This window comes from Pelodiscus sinensis, chromosome 4 (genome assembly GCF_049634645.1).
Source record: "Pelodiscus sinensis isolate JC-2024 chromosome 4, ASM4963464v1, whole genome shotgun sequence".
Classification (NCBI taxonomy): Eukaryota; Metazoa; Chordata; order Testudines; family Trionychidae; genus Pelodiscus; species Pelodiscus sinensis.
Genome location: NC_134714.1, coordinates 24,692,164 through 24,715,459, shown reverse-complemented (window position 1 = coordinate 24,715,459; position 23,296 = coordinate 24,692,164). Strand labels below are relative to the sequence as shown.

At 45.7% G+C, this 23,296-nt stretch overlaps 2 protein-coding genes across 3 annotated transcripts in view; both read left to right on the top strand.

Annotated features, from left to right (window-relative positions):
• HHIPL1 (HHIP like 1) overlaps positions 1 to 22,458 on the top strand; it is a 38,655-nt gene extending 16,197 nt beyond the window's left edge. For both annotated transcript variants that reach the window (XM_075926596.1, XM_075926595.1), the window contains exons 5-9: positions 1,935 to 2,061; positions 2,166 to 2,311; positions 16,318 to 16,399; positions 18,624 to 18,706; positions 21,695 to 22,458. In XM_075926596.1, coding sequence (XP_075782711.1) covers positions 1,935 to 2,061; positions 2,166 to 2,311; positions 16,318 to 16,399; positions 18,624 to 18,706; positions 21,695 to 22,314 — 1,058 coding nt within the window. In that variant the 3' untranslated portion in view covers positions 22,315 to 22,458. The remainder of the gene's footprint in view (positions 1 to 1,934; positions 2,062 to 2,165; positions 2,312 to 16,317; positions 16,400 to 18,623; positions 18,707 to 21,694) is intronic.
• LOC142829355 (uncharacterized) lies at positions 2,318 to 16,271 on the top strand. The gene is made up of 3 exons (XM_075928852.1): positions 2,318 to 4,984; positions 5,947 to 8,026; positions 16,189 to 16,271. Exons 2-3 carry the CDS (start codon positions 6,370 to 6,372, stop codon positions 16,269 to 16,271), a joined length of 1,740 nt encoding a protein of 579 aa, XP_075784967.1. The 5' UTR covers positions 2,318 to 4,984; positions 5,947 to 6,369.
• Positions 22,459 to 23,296: the final 838 nt, after the last annotated feature.

Sequence of the window (23,296 nt, the reverse complement as noted above, 5' to 3'; positions counted from 1 at the left end):
TTGCTTCATAAACTACATATATATGTAAGTCTGTGGAAGTAAGAGTGATTTGCTTTATCCACTAGCATCTCCTTCCCCCTGAGATATTAACGTTTTACTTATTTATCTCCATAACTTGTAAATGGTTTAGCTTCATAAAAAGAGATTCTTTGGGCTACTATTTTTAACACTTGGGCTCAGTACACATGTTGTGTGCTACAACTTGGTCAGCATAGTAAATCTCATGGCAAGTCATGCCATAAAGGTATCCAGATTTTGGGCTCCAGTTTCAATGGGAGTAAATTGGCATAGCTTTACTGCAGCCAATGGAGTGACACTGTTTTTCACCAGTCAAGAATCGGCCCTTTTATGTTTTAGTTTGTTCCACTGCATTTTGTTCAATGCCCTACTTTTTTTCTTTTTGCCATATAAACATAATCTTCCTATGAATTTAAATACTTTGTAAGGGAATTGGTACATAGGGAAGGTCATTAAGAGCTATAAAATGTGGGTTAATGGTTTGGAAGGCACGTGGCACATTTTAGGTCTCAATTCTCTTCCTTCTGCCACTGAAAAAATAGCCTTTCAAGTGTCCTTTTAATGCCTATTTGTGTGTCAGTTAGTTATGAGCTATGTTAATAGGAACTACTGTATTGGTGACATGGTGTGTTCAGAACAATTTCTGATGCTTTCATAGATTTTTTTTAAATAAAAAAGTTCATTGGTATGAAGTAACTACTTTAGATGGATATATATAAAAATTGTACAGCATAGCTTCCCATCTGCTCTGACCCTTACAACACACGCACCATTTGAGGCCCAATTACATGAAGTTTTAGAGGGAAGGGGAAAGACTTGGCAGCTCTTAGGCTCGAGTCCCTGTGTTGTGTTGTGTAACCTGCTTTTTGTATGGAAATAGATCCTTAATTTTCTTGACCTTAACAAGAGATTTCCCACCTGGTCTTCCTCACCCACACTACCTTCATGTTCCCAAGGCAGCGAGTTGCTTTTTTTTTTTTTTTTTTTTTTTTGACAGAAGTGGGCTGCTTGGGATTCCCTTCAGCTCTCATCAGTTCCAGTTCTAGCTCACCTACAGTAGTTGCTTCCTAGAGATGAAGCTCTAGTGCAGAAGTCTGAGCATGAAGCTGCCATTTAAGGCTCTTTAAGAGCTAATTGCCAGTCTCAGGAGTACTGGCTGAGAGATTGCAGAAAAATGCCAAGTCTTTGGGATTCCCAGCAAACAAGTGTGGGGAAGACAGGATGGGAAGAGAAATACCTATTACACTGAACAGAAGAGGGGTAGAGACTAGGAGAAATACATGCACTCTTGCCCCCACATACATTTACTCTTTGTCCCTGTAGCCAGGACTTTGGGGGAAGAGAGGAAACTTTTAAGATGGAGCCCTAGAGAGCCACAACCCTTGGCATTGCTTTGTGGTGATTTCATGAAAAAAATGTATCAAATATGGCAGTGCTGTCAAGATGTGTCACCACAATTATCTTGTAGAGTTTCAAGGTTAAGTTCTTCAGCTTCAGAGTGACATGAGAAATCCCCCCTGACAGTGTTGTGAACATGCTGTTTCTTTCATGCTTGCAGCCCTGTTCTACAGGGGAGAGGCCAGGCTCAGGAATACAGTGAGACATCTCCCATGACAGCATATAGCTAATCATGGGGCCCTTAGGTCCACTATTACATTATTTTGTGCTGCATTTAATTACTGGGTCAGTTTCTCAGTAAGGAGTCCCTAGTTATCTCAGCCATTTGGGGGAAAGTGACCTGAAAGGCTAAAGTATAATGGAAATAAATTTGATTCCATTCAGAAGTTGGTTTAGCATAGAACAAGAAGCTGTATGGGAACTTGATAGTAAACATCTCTGTTTAGTAACCAGCCAGAACAGTTGTTCTGCATCATACTTAAAACAAGACAAGACACAATATCTTCTCCCCTTTACAGATGATGTGCTTCCAATTTATGCTTATCCACACAAAATGGGGAAATCTGTTACAGGAGGCTATGTCTATCGGGGTTGTGAGTCTCCAAACCTGAATGGGCTGTACATATTTGGTGATTTTATGAGTGGGTAAGTCCAGTCGCTCAGCAAGCAAAAAATCGTCTCACTTTTAATCTAGTAAGCAAAAAATATCTGGTCCAGTTGTCTGATGCAAATTATTTTTTGTCTCACAGACGCTTAATGTCCTTGAAAGAGAAGAAGTCCACTGGAGAATGGCAGTACACTGAAATTTGCATGGGAACAGGACAAACTTGCATGTTCCCTGGGCTTATCAATAATTATTATCAGTACATCATCTCTTTTGCTGAAGACGAGGCAGGTAATCATGTTCTATTATACTGAACAGTGCAATAGTATTTTATCTTCAGAGAAAGACACCTTGGACCAAGAATACTTCTTTAGGTTGAAAAGCATGCATTCTGGGTGGTAGCTCATGTAAGGTCCAGAGTGTGCCCAAATATTAAAAAATAGGATTCCAGGTTCTCACAGATTTTTTTTTTAAAAAGTGCAGTCAAGGATTTCCAGGCAGTGTTCTCTTCTTTAAGTGTCCAGTGTGTCATTCAGTGATGATCCTAGCAGCAGTTTGGAGAGAGGTTATTCACCATTTTATTTGTTTACTTTGTTACTGCAAATTCATTTGCATTATCGTATGCCCCATTGTCATATGGAGGGGAACAACTGGCCCTGGACAAATATGTTAACATATTATTTACAGGAAACCTTAATCTCCACTTTGAAAAAGCCATAAGAAACATAGACTCTGGCGGTACATCTGCACTGCAGTAAATGAACCAGAGCACAGGGCTGGACAGGAGTCAACTGCCACAAATCTATAAGACTTGAGTATCAAGGTTAAAAAGTGCAGTGTAGATGTTTGGGCTCAGGCTGGAGCATGGCTCTGAAATCATGAAGGGTAAAGATCTCAGAGCCTGGGCTACAGACCAAGTCTGAATTCTCACAGTGCTGTTTTTGGCTTCATAGACCAAGCCCTGCAAGCTCAAATCAAGCAGCCTGGGCTCTGAGATTCAGTGACATTTAAAAAAAATGATTGCAGTGTGGTGGCACCTGGGTGGCCACCAGGCTGATGGTAATAATGAAAGGAGTCTGTTGTTCGATACAGCAGCTTATTCTTTCGGTTCATTTAGGGATCTGGATTGGACATTATTAATGTCCAATCCAGAAAATTAGACACAGTAAGTGGTGACAGTGAAATCTGCTCATACTGGCCTTGAATATTGTGAATCTCCTTTTGGAGTGAAACAGAATGGAAATTGTACACTGTTTTAGTATCTTGCAATGTATGAATTGCAGACAATCGTATCTTTGCTTTTAGGTTCATACTCTAGCAAAACTTCCATTGGTGTCATTGAAAGTTTTGCTAAAGTAGTAGTGAAAGTTTTGGTTTAAAAGCAGCGAGGTGTCCTGTGGCACCTTAAGCTTTCGTGGACAAAGATCCACTTCGTCAGATGCATCTGACAAAGTGGGTCTTTGTCCACAAAAGCTTATGCTCCAAAACTTCAGTTAGTCTATAAGGTGCCACAGGACTCCTCGCTGCTTTTGCAGATTCAGACTAACACGGCTACCCCTCTGATACTTGACACCATGCAAAGTTTTGCTTTGGTTTTAAATAATTTTATTTGCGAAAAGGCTTCAGCATAAGTTTCTGGCTTTGTATATTACATGAATGATCTTATATGCTATAAAACTGAGGTTTAGTGCAGGAGGTGGAGGAGAGAGGATCTGGGAAAATTTGACATTGGTCAACTTTGTTAGTACATTCATATTATTAATTATGTGGGGCTGGGGTAAGGATAAGCATGTAGTACAATTCATAGTTGTAGACATGTTAGAAACACTGTACAGATGTTTAGCATGGTTGCTAAGCAGCGGCATACTCTACATTGAAATTTAGGAGTTTGTACTTTTAGCCATTGTAATGTAATGTTGGCTTCTGATCACAGTGACTCCTGCCAGAATCCTTGATGTAGGGTTTTATAACTCTTTGTTGTTCCTGGATAGCTGTGTCTACGTTGGCGTAATCTTGCACAAAAGCAGCTTTTGCTCAAAAACTTGCTGCCTGTCTACACTAGCTGCGAGTTCTTGCCAAGAACACTGATGTTCTAATGTATGAAATCAGTGCTTCTTGCGCAAGAACTATGACGCTCCCACTCAGGAAGAAGCCCTCTTGCGCAACTGTTCTTGCTCAAGGGGCCAGTGTAGACAGGCAGCCAAGAGATTTTGCGCAAGAGCCGTCCAAACGGAAAAAATCCCTAGTGTCCGCTTGGACGCTTTGTATGCTCAGGCAGCTCCGGACTTCCTGGTAACCCGAGCCCCCTTAAAGGCAGAAGCAGCCTGCAGAGGCCACAAGGCAGAAGCACCTTTGCCACTTCTGCCAGCCAGCTCTGCTCCCTCGAACAGCCACCAGACCACCCAGGATGGCCGCTCCGGGGGGGGGGGACACAACCCGTACCCCCAGCGCAGGAGGCGCCATGGGGCACAAAGTGGCATGCCCCTTCCTGGTCCCCAGGGGAGATCGAGGCCCTCCTGGACCTCTGAGGAGAGGAAGAGGCCCTCCACAACGTCTGTGCCCATTGGCGGAATGCTGACATCTTTCGCCACATGGCCCAGGCGCTCTCTGACTAGGGTCATCCAGCCCGGACCCTCAAGCAGGTCCGGGCTAAGGTCAAAGAGCTGCGCCTGGGCTGTGTCTGAGCCAGCGAGGGCCAGGGGGCAGGAGATGACAGCTGCCCCCATTACTAGCGGCTCCATGCCATCCTTGGAGAGGCAGCACCCCAGGGACCATCAGTGACGGTGGACAGCAGCAGGAGCCCCTCCGTCACCAGGCCCAGCGAGGAGGGGGACGACCCAGAGCTACCCAGTGGGTCAGAGGAGGAGGAGGACCAGGGCAGCACCGTGACCCTGCAGCTCGAGGTCCTCTCAAGCAGCCTGGACATCTCCCGTGCATCATCGGAGACCGGGGAAGGATCCACTGGTGAGTGTTGCACTTTGCATTCACAAGGGCGGGGGGAGCCAGGCGCCTGAGGGGGAGGGGAAAGGAGCGTCACTGAGGCCGCATGAGCTGCACGCTGTGTAGCATTACCAGTATGCAGCATGTGCAACCACGTGCAGCCTGGTGACGGAGCGGCATGTGGCCGCAGCAGGCAGCTCCAGGGCACGCCTGGCACCGTGCTGCTCGCACACATCCGGGGGACCTGGGGGGGAAGGGTGGATGCCGGCTGGAACCAGCCAGGACCCCACACCTCCCGGGAAAGGGTGCAGCACGCGGAACGGCAACACTGTTCCATGCCTGGCTGTCCAGCACAGCCAGCTGCTCCTGGGAAAACCACAACGACACAGCTCTGTGAGCGTGGCCCCCACTGAGCCCCTCGCCTGCTCCCGGTGCCTTGGCTGGCCCCCCAAGGGAAGTCCCCACTATGGCCACATGTGTCCTTGGGCTACGTGTGTGAGGGCTAGCGGGAGTGGGGGAAGTGCTCGGGCCGGCCCTAGGGCCACCTGAGTTTCCCTGCAAGGATGGTACAGTCCCCAGTCACTCCTGGTTCCGTCCAGGAGACATACCACGTGATGGGGATCTGAGAGCCCAGACCACGTCTGCCAGACGTGCTCCCAGGCACTGTGTGGGGATTCATCTTGCTCCCTGTCAAACACCATTGATTAGCCCAAAGCCTCACAGCCTCCATCCGCAGGGAGTTCCACAGGTTAACACAACACACGCGCCCTCCCACCCCTCAAGGGGCCAGGACACAGACCGGTGGTTACAATACATGGATGAGAACCCTTCTCCGGGGGCGGTCCTGTATGCAAACATACAACATGGGTGGGGGGACGAGTGGGCCCAGGCCACAGTACTGTGGTGTCACCTGGGCTCAGGGGCAGAGGATATGGGATGGTAGCCGGGCTGCCTGACTGACCCATCCTTTTCTCTGTTCCCTGCAGCGGGACCAAGCAGGAGCGGGGGACCCTCCAGCCCTGCGGCAGCAGCAGCACCCCCAACCACCCAATTACCAAGCTGGCGGGTCCGGCAGCGGGACCAACTTCTTTGGCGGCACGTCCAGGCCATCGAACACATGGAGGTGGCCATCACACGCCGGGTGGAGGCGGACCTGGAGTGGCGCCAGCAGGCCTGGGGCCACTTCCAGGCCCAGTGCGTCCACATGGCAGATGCCATCACCGCCCTCACCGCGCACATTGGCCAGGCTGTACATTACAGCATGGCATTGCCCTATGCACCCGCCATCCCAAGGGAAGGCCTTGTTTGGACACAGACTGGCTAACCTTGTGAGGAGGGCTTTAAACTAGGTTTGTTGGGGGCAGGTGAACAAAGCCCACAGGTAAGTGCTGCATGTGCGGGACTGGGAGATGGGTTGGAAATGGGGGGGACTACGGCCTATAATGGGAAGGAGCACAACAGGGAGGCACAACAGGGAGGCAAGATCAAATCAGTATCTTAGATGCCTATATACAAATGCGAGAAGTATGGGTAATAAGCAGGAAGAACTGGAATTGCTAACCAATAAATACAACTATGATATCATTGGTATTACAGAAACCTGGTGGGATGGGACGCATGATTGGAATGTTGGTATGGAAGGGTACGGCTTGCTCAGGAAGGACAGACAGGGAAAAAAGGGAGGAGGGGTTGCCTTGTATATTAAAAATGTACACACTTGGACTGAAGTGGAGATGAATGTAGGAGATAGCTGTGTAGAGAGTCTCTGGGTTAAGCTAAAAGGGGTAAAAAATGAGGGTGATATCATGCTAGGAGTCTACTACAGGCCACCTAGCCAGGTGGAAGAGGTGGATGAGGCCTTTTTTAAACAATTAACAAAACTATCCAAAGCCCAAGATTTGGTGGTGATGGGGGACTTCAACTATCCAGACATATGTTGGGAAACTAACACAGCGAGGCACAGGCTATCCAATAAGTTTCTGGACTGCATTGGAGACAACTTTCTGTTTCAGAAGGTTGAAAAAGCTACCAGAGGAGAAGCTGTTCTGGATTTGGTTTTAACAAATAGGGAGGAACTAGTTGAGAACTTGAAAGTGGAAGACAGTATAGGGGACAGTGATCACGAAATAATAGAGTTCATGATCTTAAGGAAAGGTAGAAGGGAGACCAGCACAATTGAGGTAATGGATTTCAGGAAGGCAGATTTTGATAAGCTCAGAGAACTTGTAGGTAAGGTCCCATGGGAAGCAAGACTGAAGGGAAAAACAACTGAGGAGAGTTGGAAGTATTTCAAAGGGACGTTGTTAAGGGCCCAAAAGCAAACAATTCCGCTGTGTAGGAAAGATAGAAAATATGGCAAAAGACCAGCTTGGCTTAACAAGGAGATCTTGCACGATCTCAAAATAAAAAAGGAGTCATATAAAAAATGGAAACTAGGACAACTAACAAAGGAGGAATATAGGCAAGCAACACGGGAATGCAGGGGCAAGATTAGAAAGGCAAAGGCACAAAATGAGATCAAACTAGCTACAGGCATAAAGGGAAACAAGAGGACCTTTTATAAATACATTAAAAGCAAGAGGAAGACCAAGGACAGGGTAGGCCCACTGCTTAGTGAGGAGGGAGAAGCAGTAACAGGGAACTTGGAAATGGCGGAGATGCTCAATGACTTCTTTGTTTCGGTCTTCACCGAGAAGTCTGGAGGTGTGCCTAACGTAGTGAATACAAGCAGAGAGAGGGTAAGTTTAGAAGATAGGATACACAAAGAACAAGTTAAAAATCACGTAGGAAAGTTAGATGTCAGCAAGTCACCAGGTCCTGATGAAATGCATCCCAGGATACTCAAGGAGCTGATAGAGGAGGTATCTGAGCCTTTAGCTATGATCTTTGAAAAATCATGGCAGACAGGGGAGATTCCAGAAGACTGGAAAAGGGCAAATATTGTGCCCATCTATAAAAAGGGGAATAAGAACAACCCAGGAAACTACAGACCGGTCAGTTTAACGTCTGTCCCAGGGAAGATAATGGAGCAGGTAATTAAGGAAATCATATGCAAACACTTGGAAGGTAATAAAGTGATAGGGAATAGCCAGCATGGGTTTGTGAAGAACAAGTCATGCCAAACTAATCTGATAGCTTTCTTTGATAGGATAACGAGCCTTGTGGATAAGGGAGAAGCGGTGGATGTCATATACCTAGACTTTAGTAAGGCATTTGATACGGTCTCGCATGATATTCTTATTGATAAACTAGGCAAATATAACTTAGATAGGGCCACGATAAGGTGGGTGCATAATTGGCTGGATAACCGTAGTCAGAGAGTTGTTGTTAATGGTTCTAAATCCTGCTGGAAAGGGATAACAAGTGGAGTTCCTCAAGGGTCTGTTTTGGGACCCGTACTGTTCAATATCTTCATCAATGATGTAGATATTGGGATAGAGAGTACGCTTATTAAGTTTGCAGATGATACCAAACTGGGTGGGGTTGCAACTTCTTTGGAGGATAGGGACATAATTCAAAATGACCTTAGCAAGTTAGAGAAATGGTCAGAGGTAAACAGGATGAGGTTTAATAAAGAGAAATGCAAAGTGCTCCACTTAGGAAGGAACAATCAGTTCCATACATACAAGATGGGAAGCGACTGTCTAGGAAGGAGCATGGCGGAAAGGGATCTAGGGGTCATAGTGGACCACAAGTTGAATATGAGCAAACAGTGTGATGCTGTTGCAAAAAAAGCAAATATGATTCTAGGTTGTATCAACAGGTGTGTTGTAAGCAAAACTCGTGAAGTCATTCTGCCGCTCTACTCTGCACTAGTTAGGCCTCAGCTGGAGTACTGTGTCCAGTTCTGGGCGCCACATTTCAAGAAAGATGTGGAGAAATTGGAAAGGGTACAGAGAAGAGCGACAAGAATGATTAAAGGTTTAGAGAACATGACCTATGAAGCCAGGCTTCATGAACTGGGCTTGTTTAGTTTGGAAAAAAGAAGATTAAGGGGGGACATGATTGCGGTTTTCAAATATCTAAAAGGGTGTCACAAGGAGGAAGGAGAAAATTTGTTCCTCTTGGTTTCTGAGGACAGGACAAGGAGTAATGGGCTTAAAGTGCAGCAGGGGAGGTTTAGATTGGACATTAGGAAAAAATTCCTAACTGTCAGGGTGGTCAAATATTGGAATAAATTGCCAAGGGAGGTGGTGGAATCTCCCTCTCTGGAGATATTTAAGAACAGGTTAGATAGACATCTGTCAGGGATGGTGTAGACGGAGCTTGATCCTGCCTTGAGGGCGGGGGGCTGGACTCGATGACCTCTCGAGGTCCCTTCCAGTCCTATGATTCTATGATTCTATGATCCCTCCCATACCAATGCCTGTGCCCCCTCCTCCTGCTGCCCCTCCTGCTCCTGCAATGCCCCCTCCTGCTGCCCCTTCTGCTCCCGCAATTCCCCCTCGTGATCCACCCCATCCTGCCCACCTCCCCGTGCTGCCTGCCCCGATGCGGCCTGACCCCCATGTCCTGGTCCGACCCCGCAGAGGCAGTCGCAGGGGCCACCCCTTCCAGCAGTAGCTCCCCCTCCCAGTTCAGAGCCTCCTCTCCTCCCACCCTACATCCCCCCATTGTAAATAAAAAGTTCAAACGTTGTTTGCTTTCCAAAAAAAACTGTTGGTTGTTTATTGGGAGATAAGGGGAGGGGAGGAGGGAAGAGTTGGGGATGGGAGGGAGATGTCAAGGGAGACAGGGGTGACCCGACTGTGGGGCCTGGGAGAACATCTCCATCAGGGCCTGCCGGATGCACACCCCATCGTGGTGCGCCTGGCGGATGGCAGCTGTGCGGGGCTGTTCGAAGGCCTGGCCCTCGCCTGCCATCCGTGCCAGGAGAAAGGCCTCCCTCTTCCGCTCCACGATGTTGTGGAATGCACAGCACGCGGCCACTACTTCCGGGACATTCCGCTCACTCATCTACAGACAGGTGAGCAAACAGCGAAACCGGGTTTTCAGGCGGCCAAAGGAGCACTCCACTTGGTTGCAGGCCCGGTTGAGGCGGTCATTGAACCATGCCCGGTTGTTGTCTGTCCGCCCTGTGTAGGGCCACATTAACCAGGGCATCGGGGTAGGCCGCATCCCCCATAACACACGTGGGCATGGGCACGTCCCCGACAGTAAATTCCCGCTGGGGGAAGAAAGTGTTCGCCTCCAGCCTGCCAAACAGGCCGGAGTTTCGTAGAATGCGGGCGTTGTGTGCCCTGCTGGACCAGCCCGCATAAATGTCCAGGAAGCGGCCACGGTGGTCCACGAGAGCCTGGAGTACAATGGAGAAGTACCCCTTTCTGTTTATGAAATGGGCCGCTCGATGCTCCGGGGCACGGACAGGGATGTGGGTTGCATCCAGGGCTCCCCTGCAGTTGGGGAACCCCAGGGCAGCAAAGGCAGCCACCGTAGCATCCACGTCCTGCAGGCAGATGACTCGCTGGAGCAGGACGTCGTTGATGGCATGGATGACCTGCAGAAGGGTGCACAGAAACACAGGGGAATGCATCATGTAAGGGAGGATGAGTGTATGCTCCCTTGGAGGAGGCCCCTCCCGTGATGCCCTCTGTCCTCACACTCACACACGCCAGGGCCCCCTCACTCCACGGGCCACCCCCGCCTCCCCACCAGCAGGCCTGTGCAAGGAAGGGACAACCCAGACCCCTGGGTGATGGGGCATTCCCCATCGCCCCAGCCTGGAGTCTTGCCTGTCCCTGGGCATGGAGTGTAGCACCCTCCCCCCCAGGACTTACCTGCATGACGACGGCACCGACGGTCGATCTGCCCACCCCAAACTGGTGTGCCACCGATCGGTAGCTGTCTGGGGTGGCCAGCTTCCAGAGCGCGATGGCGACCCTCTTGTCCACGGGGTTGGGTACCCACAGCAGGGTGGTACTTTTCTGGAGTGCAGGGGCGAGCCAGGCACACAGTTCCAGGAATGTCTGCTTTCGCATCCAAAAGTTCCGGAGCCATTGCTAGTTGTCCCATTGCCCCAGGACCAGCTGGTCCCACCAGTCGGTACTAGTGTCCAGTCTCCACAAGGGCCTCTCCATGGTGGGGTGGGGATGGCACAGGGATGCCTTGGCCTCCCTGGTGAGGGAGTCCAGAGTGACCTGCGCCTCGAGGTCCTGGATGAGGAGTGCAGCAGCATAGAGCAGCAGCTGCAGGCACTCCAAAATCGCTGAAAGGGGCCAGAGCAGGCACAAGGCCACCCCTGGCTCCATGGCACAAAAAGAGAGCTGAGGTCAAAAAATCAGCTAATGGCACTAAGGCATAAGACTGTGGTGTCCAACAAGGCAGAGGGCAACCACAAGTAGAACTGCTACAGCTGTCAGTCCCTGCAAGAGGTCCTAAAGCTCGCAGCAGGAGAGAAACGACTGTCCGGGGAGATCCCTTTAAGCACGTGTCTCAAAGGAGCTCCAGCTCCTGCCCCCGGAAAGGGCTGGTGCCCTTTTGCCCTCTCCAAAATGGTTCCGGGCTCCTGCTTTTGCACAAGAGCATCCCGCCAATGTAGAACTCTTGCGTTAAAGAGTATTTGCGCAAGATCATGCCAATGTAGACATAGCCATAAAGTTTGATATGAATGCAGACTGGATGCAGTGGAATAACAATAATAATGTGTATTTATTCCTTTTTCTATTTAAATTAAAACACTTTATTGATCTAAATAGTAGCTAGATAAAGAGCTTCCATTTCAGGTTATAATGCATTTTATTAACTAACGTTCGTGTTTTTTATTCTATGACAATTTATCTGAAATAAGTGGATAATTTAATCTAACCCTAATTTATTTTAAGTTTAAGACTAATGGCACAGTGTGGAGCTGTTACTTTCACATCTCCAATTTACAGGCATGTAGAATCTGATTCTCCATTGCCCTTCGCCTTGTGGATAGAACGGGTATATCTGTACTGTGTTTTTTAAAACCTCTGGAAGAAAGTCTCAAATCCTGGGGTAGGACAAGATGGAGTTTTCCCCTTCAAAATCTGACATCTACTGACTGTGCTGAATTAGGTACAGAGAGTTTCAGAACCTCAGTCATACCATGTATTAAGACACTAAAAACAGCTGTGCAGATGTTTGTTCTTGGACTCTGAAGCCTATCCTCTTCCTAGGTTTTAGAGCTAGAGCTCCAACCCAGACTACAGCGTCAACACTGCTGTTTTTTGCACCACCGCGTGAACTCAAGTCTGTGGTCTAAGGCTCTAAGACAGTGGTCCCCAACCTTTACGGGCTCCCAGGCGCCCGGGGGCGGGGCCACACACGCGCCGGGCGCCCGGGGGCGGGGCCACACGCGCCAGGGGCCCGGGGGCGGGGCCACACACGCGCCGGGGGCGGGGCCACACACGCGCCGGGCGCCCGGGGGCGGGGCCGCACGTCCTGGGACACGCCAGGGCCGGGGCCGCCCAAGCCCCTTGTGCCGTGGGCCCGGGGCTGGCGCCGCCGCCCGAGCTGCGTGCCTGGGGCTGGCACCGGCGCCGCGCGCCCGCATGTGCCCCGGGGCTGGGGCCGCCCGAGCGCTGCACACCAGGCACCAGTGAGTGTCACGCGCCTGGGGCCGGCGCCTGGGGCCATGGCGCCCACGGGCACCGCGTTGGGGACCACTGTCAACCAGTCAGGTTGACAGGCAGCGATCAGTCCAACCAGGGTTCTAATATACACTTGATAAATTGACTGCTGATTGCTCTAGCATATACTTCAGAACTCCACTGGAATACCAAGTGCAAAGGGAGTCTACAGGAGAACATCTTCCATTGACACACTGCAGTGCAAACATTACAATAAGTACATGAAGTACATTAACTTCAGATATATTATTCATATAGCTGAAGTCATGTAATTTATATCGATTCCCCCATAGCTTAGATAATCCCAGAGACTCAGGGCTTGTCTCCACTACAGGGTAGATCCACTGGAGGGTGGGGTGGGGAGAGGGTCTAACATAACTCAAATGGTGTAGCTTAGAGCAACTTGTCCCCGTAGTGTATACCTGCTGTCTCTGCCAGGGGTTTTAAAACAAAATGTGAACATACCCAGTGGAGTGCAAAGTGGATGTAAAATACTATCTGTAGCTTTTTATACCTACATAGTACTGGAATAAGAGACTGTACAAGGTGAAGCGGAGTATCAGGTTTGAAATAGGGATATAATAGTATAGTCGATTAACAGATAGGCAAAAGCTTATAGGTTAATGCTATAGACTACATGCATTTCTCCGTCCCCCACCAGTAAATTTTTTAGCAGGCTGGCCAGCAGCCCAGCTCAGACCTACTCCTGCTGCATCCCTGCATTTAAAGTGCATTAGGAGCCAGGCGGCTCAATTCTGGCTCACGCCAGGTCTGGGAGCTCAGGACCCCTCCTCCCCCCGCCTCAGACAAGTATTGCTGCTACCCCGCACTGCTGCCTCTATATCAGAGGCAGCAGCACAGGGAAGCAGGCAGCCATTCCACAAGAGTAGGCGGTTTTAAACTGGCTCCTCTTGCAGACCAGCTCCCTCCTGGCACCCTGCACTGCTGCCTCTGATGCAGATGGCAGGAGGCTCCTTGGGAGTGAGGCTAAAGCGCATTGACTGCTGGCCCCACCCCTGGGGAATAGCTGAGTAATCGATATTCATGAGGTTACTCGACTATTCAATTAACCGATATTTAACATCCCTAGTTTGTAATCTATTAGTAGGTCTAGTTCTTCGATATGTATTCATTTCATGTAAAGGTTGAACCTGTTTAGTGCGGCACTCTCTGGTTTGGTAACATCCATGGTCCAGTATGATTTTAGTTAGCTGGATGTTCACTTATTGTGGGTGTGGCCAAGTTTCCTGTGGTCCCATAAAATTTGTTTACAGCCACCAGTCCTGGCTCTGTGTTCTATGCTATTATTTAGCTCTAATTTACCACAAATGTCTTTTAAAAGTAAGCAGTGCAAGTGTTGGTAATGTTGCTAGATGATATTGACCTCTCATGGTTCAGCAAAATCTCTGGTTCGGCACAGGTCAGGTCCTAATGGTGCCAGACTAGAGAGGTACAACCTAATGGAAAGAAAAGATATCACTAAATTAATACTTTCCTCTACTGAGTTCAGGGTATATAATCTTCTCTTGAGCCCTTTTGCTGTCCAAAGATGGTGTATGACTTTAGCAATCAGTGATTGGAGTGGTAAAATGATTATTACTAAAATGCTTATTTTCAGGATTATTGCTTTGATGAGTGTGGAGCAGGCTCCTGAGCAATGACAAAACACAAATCATCTTGAGGTATTTGTGGCATTGGCATAAAATTGAAGGAGGATCCTAAATCAACGATTTGGAGAGAGGTGGTGCCTGGTATATGGGTGGATACATTCTGCACACATAACAGTCAGGTTATGTGCTTGGGTCCATTCTTTTGTGCATTGTTAACCTTGTTAGTAGGGCAGTGACTATTTTTCAAATTAAATGTTTGGAAAAATTATTGATGGGTCATGGGCATGGCAAAATTTGTTTAAAATCCAGAAGCAAATCTCAAGGTTCCCTCTGTAGTTGGGAATTTTTGCACACAAAAATCTTTGATTACCACTGACACCCATGGATTCTTTGATCTCAACTCTACTGGTACTGCTTCTCTTCATAACATGCACAGGAGGCTTTTCAGGCAGTTTAGCACCTCGTTCCACAAGGAGTAACGGTAGTTCGGAATAGGAAGCCTAATCCGAACTACCTAGTCCGTGCTGCGTGTAGCCGCAGGCACGGAGTCCGAACTAGCGGACATTTAAAAATGGCGGTGCCCGGCAAGATGCAAATGAAGCCCGGGAAATTCAAACCCTGGGCTTCATTTGCAACTTCGGTTGCCTATATTAACCACCCTAGTTCGAACTAGGGTGGTAGTGTAGACATACCCTCAAGGCTTCTCCCAATTAGCAGGTCTGTGCCTGTTTCTTTCTCCTCTTTCCTCTGCACTTTGGGGATAGGGAACCCAGAGAATATCCTCAGCAGACTAGAAGCTAATCACTGCAAGGCAGGGTGAGGAACCCAAATGTACAGTCTTTCCATCAGGCAGACTGATGAACCAAGTGTGTTTTGAGAGCAGAGGGGAAATCCATGATTTTTGGCATAAAATTCTCTCTGGCACGGAGAGCTGTATGAATAATCTGTAACTAATTTATTTGGTCAGATTTATCCTTGTAAAAATCTATTTTCTCCAATTATTTTAATATTTTCACAGAGTAATTTTTGCTGTGTAGCCCATTCTCTTCCTGTCTTTTGTATTTTGTATTCAGTTTTTTTCCGACTGGATGCATAGGATACATGACCAGTTTCTCTTCCGATGCAGTTATATGGAGGCTTCCAACACTACAGACCCTCTAGCCCAACTAAACCCTTCCCACCATGCTAATAGCTTTTGAGCCATTAGAGAGGGGTGTTATATTCACGTAACATGATCATGAGACTAAATATTTAATATATATTTATAATTACACAATATATGAATATTTATTAATTGAATACATAAGCATTTTTGTACACTGCACACTTATTTTAATTTCTATTTTAAACTTTCCACGGACTCCCTACTATACCGTTGTGGACTACTATGGGTCCGCGGGCCACAATTTGTGAATCACTGCAATAATACACAGAATAAGATTCCTGGTACAAATACTCAGGAGCCTGAATTTGAAATTCACTTCTATTAATAACTTTGAAATTTGACATTTCAGCCAGTAAATGTGTGCTAAAGTATTTGCACAAGGGGTGCATAAGAGCGACACATACACAGTTTAAAAAAAAATCCTTTAAAAAATCAAACATGTTTGTAGAAGTTGTTTACCATTATCCCAAATCCATGTGCCTTGCTCATGAGATATACCTCTCATATTTGTGAGTATGCCCAGAAAGCAACAATCACAGTCTTGCCTCTACATACGTTACTCCAATGGGCTATTTGGTTTAAAAGATAACAAAACTGAGCAATTTTAATTTGTTTCACACTGAAAATTGAAACTCAGAATGATTATGTTAAAGTCACAAAGTTATTGCATGGATGATTGTTAAGAAGACAGCAGGAAGCTTAGACGTAATATTTAAAAGAAATTTGTCAAAGTACTATTTTGATGTTAATAGGTATCTCTATAAAGTCATTTTTTGTATGTATGTAGATTATAAATATATGCATACGTTAATCAGTAAGCTATCGTTTATGTTTCAAAAAATCTCTCTATATCATTCTTAGCTTTCTTTGAAGCTGTGCTGTTGGTGATGAAACTGTGCTGCTTTAGGATACAGAATTTATGCTGTTGCCCTATAGAGCACTGAGGCTACATTCAGAGTTTTCATGTTTGTCTTTATTTGTTTTTCTAAGGAGAACTTTACTTCATGTCTACTGGAATACCAAGTGCCACTGCTCCCAATGGAGTAGTTTACAAAATAGTAGACACCTCACGGTAAGAAATGCTCTTGTTACAGTATCTTAATTTGATTCTGTGGACCTGGGTTTGATAGTTATGGCTGAAATAAATTGTTCTTTTTTCACCTTAGTCCCTTGCTAAAGTGTAAATCAGTGTAAATAGGGACTGGCTTCATATTCAACTAAACTTCTTAGTGGATGCTCTAGGCTTCTGCAGAGTTGGAGTCTGCATTGGCAGGTGATCCAGAGATTTGCTTTGAAGAGGGTTGTATATTTTTCCTGGGTGTGAAGATTATTCAGTTTCTGTTTGTAAAGCCAGCAGCTGGTTTTGTGGGCGTCAAGTCTCTCCAAAGCTGCTGTATTAAGGGATGGTGGAGCCTCAAGACTTCTGTCTATGCTGATGTTGCCTTTGTCAAGGTGGTTGATATGTTCCCAACAGGCCCATCTGCTCTCTCCTATGCAAATCCCTCCTTCACAGAGCACCTTCTGCAGTTGGCTGATGTCTTCTATATGAGAGGTGCAAGATCCACATCCACAGAGGATCCTCTCCATGTGAATTAAAGGACGCAGCCCAGCCTAATCTTAGCACCACCTCTTTCTATAAATAAAACAGAAAAAAGTTAAAAACTCATTCCCCCCCACTCCCCCGCTGTTTATTCTATTGGTTTAATGGTGGAACTAGCCTGGACAGCGGCACAGAGACAAGGGCTCACTTTCTGGCTCTCTTGCTATTAAATGGAGTTGTCGTATCTGGGACAATAACAAAATAGTAGAATCTTGGGGAGGATTTATAGATTTAATGAAAATATGACTATTAAAGGATCAAATAATGCCTGCCTAGTAGGGTTTTAAAGATAAATGTGCCTTAGTAGGTTTTTAAAGATTTGTGCTTATTTAAAAATAAACTAACTTTGGGTGTCAGCTCTCTGACCATCTTTTTTTAGTCAACATGGGAAAACTCCATATTTCTAGAGAATATACAATCAGATATTGATACCTTCTGAATTCCAGAATTTTACCCTTTTCTTTTTTCTGCTGACTCCTTTGCAGACTAGTGAGTTTGTGATCATATCGTTGCCCATCAGCTCAAACAATTTAGATTATTTCTCTCACGCTGCAGCATCTATTAAAAAGATACTCCCCATTTCTGTGGTACAAATGAGCATCTTAAAACTATGGGCATCATTTTTAGAAATACAAAGTACAGTGCAAATTTAGTATTAACCACGCAGAAACATTTAAAAATTTGAAAAACAGAACACAATCTGTAAATTACAAATGAAAGTGTCCTTAGTAGTTCTCATTATAAAGCATGAGAGTGAAAAAATAAAGGTTTATACGGAAGCTTACAAAAATATAGTAACCTAATCCTAAGTATCTGCAAGTCAGTAAGTGAGAGAGGTATTCTTTGTGTCTGGCTACAGTCGTCTTTTTTCAGACACAGCAAATGCAAACGACTCTAATTATGAAGGCATTATATGCTGCTCAGTAGTTAGACTATATTATCCCACTGTTGCATTGCTTTGAAAATTCTTAGAAGCCCTAAATAACAAACCAAATATCAGAGGGAAAAGTATTTAATGTACTGGGTATAATTTCTCAAAAGCGAGGGACACTGCAATGGCAAACAAGCTTCAGACAAATGAATGCAACATTTTAAAAGAATGCTTCTTTGAAAGGGACCCTGAATGTAAAAATGTAATTTGAAGTTAATTACATCTATAATGCTGTTTAAAGTGATATCTGGGATCAGCAAGTTTCTTTTTGTTTTCCTTTTTAAATAATTCTTTCTGGTTCCTTTCTATTGTTATGTGAATTGTGGTCCAAGTGAAGTGAGGTGTTTTTTTTATTTTAAATATATGATTGCATGCCATCTTGTTTCTAAGGAGATGGCTTAGAAATGTGCATGTGAACATGACAATCATTTCAGCTATCTAACAAACATTGTATAGCTTTATACCGTTTTCTGTTCAATTTGATTCGTAACTTTCTTTATTGCTTTGAACCCACTAATTTTCACTTTGATGGATTCAGTATTGATAAAGAAAATGCTATCAAAATACTGCACATGCTTGTGAATATTTGAGCTCTCTGATCTACGGAGAGAATACTATTCTGTTGGTGGGGCATAAGAGTTCATTTGGGTCATTTAAATAGATTTTTTTTCACAAGTGCAAAATTCATTTAAAAGCAATGGAAACAAAGAATGCTGCTATACCATTGGAAAGCAATTCATCCTGCGCTGTGTCCCTCTTTCTCAGGAGAGCACCCCCAGGAAAATGCCGCACTGAGCCTTTGCAAGTGAAAGTGAAAAGCAGGCTCATAAAGTTTGTGCCGAAGGAGAGTGAGTATTGTTGTTGCTCCTAATTTTTTATCTATACGTATTAACTTAAAACCAGCATAATCTTTTTGGATGTGCAAGCCACTCAGAGCTTCAGTCCCAGTGTATCTTTAAAATTAATTTCTTCCAACACATTTTTAATATAAGTAGCGGAAGGATGGCGGGTGCATTAGCCAAGGCCCTAGAACTTTGCAGATGCTGATTTAGACCCCTGCTGCACTGTAGACTTCCTGTGTAACCTTTGGAAAGTCACTGATGACAGGTTTACACTAGTAATCTAAAGGACTAGTCGACTATCTGATAAGCAAATGCCTTATCGACTAGTTACCCCCCCCCCCCTCCTTGCTGCCTCTATCAAAATAGGGAGAAGATGGGATACTTAAAAGTGGCAGTGCTGCATGGAGCCCAGGGTCAACAGCTCCATGTGGCACTGCCACTTTGAATGCCGTGTGGAGCCTGGCATCATTTCAAAGCAGCAGCACCGCTTGGAGCCCAGGACCAGCTGGGGACTCCCCAGCTGACCCCGGGTTCTGTGTGGCGCTGCTGCTTTGACATGCCAGGTGGAACCCAGGATCAGCTGGGGACTCTGGGCTCCATGTGCATACCAGCTTTAAAATGCCTGGATTCCCTGTTTCCTGGGTTTAAATTAAGCTAGCGCTGTCCAGAGCACGGTTCCAGTAAATATCAGGGCTGTCAATTGATGTGTGTTAACACCTGCGATTAACACAGGGAAGGATTAACACGTTAATTTTTTAATGTGTTAATCGTAAGTGTTAACGCTGCGCTGCCTCTTTGAAGCATCACTCCAGCGCTTCAAAGGGGCAGTGCATTAGGAGCCTGGGATCAGCTGAAGTCCCCAGCTGACCCCAAGCTCTGCACAGCACTGCCCGTTTGAAGCACCGGTCTGACGCTTCAAAGGGGCAGCACAACATGGAGCTTGGGATCAGCTGGACACTTCAGCTGATCCCCGGCTCCGTATTATGCTGCCCCTTTGAAGCGCTGGTCCCAGGCTCCCGTGGTGCTGCTGCTTGGAAAAGTCACTGCTACATTTCCAAGGAGCAGCTGCACTGAGCCTGCGGTCAGCTAAGGACTCCAGCTAATCCCAGGCTTCCGCAGCGCTACCCCTTTGAAATGCCACCGCAGCGTTTACAAGGGGCATTGCATGTGATTAATCGTACAATTAATCATGATTAATTTTTTTAATTGCTTGACAGCCCTAATAAATATTTTCATATCTGTGAGAGTTGTAGTACTTACTGCAGGCCCAAGCCCGGAACCCTGGGGTTTTTGGAAACAGTCTGTGAGAATTTAAACCCTGCCTGTTGCTATCTCTTCACTGCAATCTCAAATTCTATAGTGCTTTCTATTAGGAAAATAGTAGATTTTGGAGTACCTTTGAATAGGCAGAAGCACTTCTTAGAGTGAAAAGTATTGTTATTAGCAGACTGGAAAGGAGCTCATTGGAAGAGATGGGATCTGAGCGACTGTTACTTAGTGGTCGGGAAAGGATGAGGAAAATGCTCTCAAAAGATTCAGTTCAGTCAGATAGTCAGCTGAACTTCTGGCTTTGGCAAACCTACCAGTCCCTTTTGACAGCTTGTTACTAAGTGTAATATTGCATAATGATAGACTTTATCAATTAATGAGTTCCAGAGTTTCTGGGTGCATTGCTAGATCACATCCTAAACTCAAACATGTACATTTCAAGAGTGTGATAACCTCTTTTCTGTATTGTCAGTTTCCCCGATTTTTTTTTCTATTTTCAGAAGCTGAGCCTGTAGAATAGGGAATGCTTTGCATGCTACAAATAGGGTCTCCCTGCCAACACACGAGATTCTGAGCCTCTTCAAAACTTGGCCAGTTTAGGATGTTGATTATTTAGGAGTGTGTAGTAGATGACATTTTTTCCCCCTCTGCATATTAAAAAGGATGAAGAGTGAGAATGGAGGGGAAGTGCATAGCTAAGTAGCAGAATTTTGACATTTTTGCAAATGTGCATACCATTGAGAGAGCTGTGTGGTTGATTATTATTCTGACTAAAGCAACTATCCCTTTGACTAGCCTATATTTATTTTTAACTTACAAATAGAATGAATAAGCAAGTCCAAAAGCTTCAGAGGGATAGCCGAGTTAGTCTGTAACAGGAAAATTTTTAAAAACAACAAATAGACTAGTAGCACCTTAAAGACTAACAAAACATGAATCTGGACTTCTAAAACTCCTGTCATCTGAAGTGGCCTGTGCCCACAAAAGCTCATGATATCATGTACATGTTTTGTTAGTCTTTAAGGTGCTACTAGTCTATTTGTTGTTTTTTAAGTTTTTCTTAAGTAAGTAATTCCTGGAAACTGCAACAGTAAAATATTTTCAGCCGGTGCAGTTCAAGGCTGTTTAGGGTGGGTGAGGGGAACAGCACTGCTTTGTGTTATCTTGGAAACTCGGCTCTTTTTGCACATTGAAGTTACCAGAGAGAACTGATTGTTAATGTTTGTGATTCCAGCCACACTGAATAAAGTAACTGGCACTGTGTGTGTGTGAGGGGCGGGGGAGTCGGGGGGCTGGAGCTCTCACAATCTAGTAATGATGAGGACAGCAGAAGTAAAAGCCTGTCTTTAAAAATGCTTTCTGCAGGGGTGAGGGACTGGGAAGTAACTCTGAGTCTTACCAGAAGTCTTCAGCATTCAAATCTGACTTTTGATGTGTCCATGCATTAGTTTTGGCAGTAAACTGTGCATGGAAATTTAGTTTCCATTTTTCTCTTATTTATTGGCATTGAACTGTGTGTAGTCATCTCTGGCAGCCAGACATTCTTAAAGCACTGGAAACTTTTAAGCTGATGCAGTGTTGGTCTAACTACTCAAGAAAGCAAACTTTATCAGAGGAGTTAAATACAGTGGGTCTATAAGTTATGACTGTTCTTATGTTGTCATTTTAAACTATTGTACTAGATTTATAGACTCATTATTGTTGCTTCTGTTTTTCCCCAATAAGAACTGATTGTGAAAACTCCAACTCAACCTCCTAGACTAAGGACTACTACCAAAGCCCCAGGGAGGGGTAGGCCAACTGCAGAAACACCTCATGCCACCACTGCAGATTGGGTGGAACAAATCTTGAACCTACTAAGAAATCAAAATAGAGTACAGGTGACCTCCAGAACACCAACAACCAAACCTCCGAAGTCTAGGAAAGGGGGGAAGAGTGGGGAAAGGAGAGGACGGAGAAGGAAACCCAAACCTGCCAGCACCCTGTCTCCCCCACAGCTCTTGAATGGTGCCGTGCGACTGATGAACAGGCAAGCAAGAGGAAGGGACCGGGGAAGGGTAGAGGTTTACATCAATGGAGAGTGGGGTACGGTGTGTGATGACTTGTGGAACTCTAAGGCAGCAGCTGTGGTGTGTCGCCAGTTAGGGTTCCCTTATGTTGTCCGGGCAACCAAGAGAGCAGAGTTTGGGGAAGGACGTTCACTTCAGATTCTTCTGGATGATGTTCAGTGCACTGGGCAGGAAAAGAACCTGCTGGAATGCACACACGCAGACATTGGCAAACACAACTGCTCTCACAAAGAAGATGCAGGAGTGATATGCAGCCATGAAGACGATGTAAACTGAAAACTAATTGCAGAACATTGGGAAGAAGGGAAGGGTAGAATTGAATTAAACTCATCTTTCTCGCCCCCCCCTTTAAACAATGGATGTATTGAATATGGTGTATTTATCCCTGAGGATGCTATAAATGATTTAAGTAAACTTGCAGTCTTGTGTGCTGGGAGGAGAGAGAAGGTACAGAATATAATCGCTTGAGCATGTGTGTGACCAGGGATCAGGTTTTTCTTTTTTTATGGGTGAAAGAAGAAACATCCTCATGTCTTGTTAGGCTTTGCCTACAACCCTCATCTACATGGCTCCGTCGATGGAGCTATGTAGTCTAGACACAGCCTTAGTGATTATGAAATAGAAAAAGGCACCCCTTTGCCATCACAGCTGGGAATGTGGCACAGCATTCCCCCAGCTATGTCTGACAGCATTCTGCTGAAACACATTCCCAAATGGCAATATTTTAAAGTTTTGTTTAGCCAGACATTCACATCGCCTGTTAAGCTGTTCTGACACCTGTAGAAAAAGCTTCAAGCATCTGTGAGTCTGTGGGGTTTTTTGTGGAACATGGAGATAACTTTGTGTTGAAAGTTTGGCTTAAAAAGGAAAATGAAGCCAGGGGCCTGATTTTCCTTTCACTACCTTTGTGGCTGATGTAAGTGTATTGACTGAAGTGGGAATTACATCTCTTTACATGAATAGAGAATCCTACCCAGAATCACCTGTAGTGCCTGGAAGAATTGTGTTAAATTCTATAAATTGGGTGAAATTTCATTCAGAAAGTCTTCTCATCTCACTAGCACCAGAGTAATTGTATTGGCATCACTGGAGTTACCTGCATTTACACATTGTAAGCAAGAGGCAAATCCAGCCCATAGTACATATAGTGACTTTCATTCAGTCTAACTGCAGTTATGAAAACACTTCAGCCCTAATTGTCCACTGCCATGAGCTTTGTGTGGCTACATAACTCTACACAGATCAGGCACAACACACT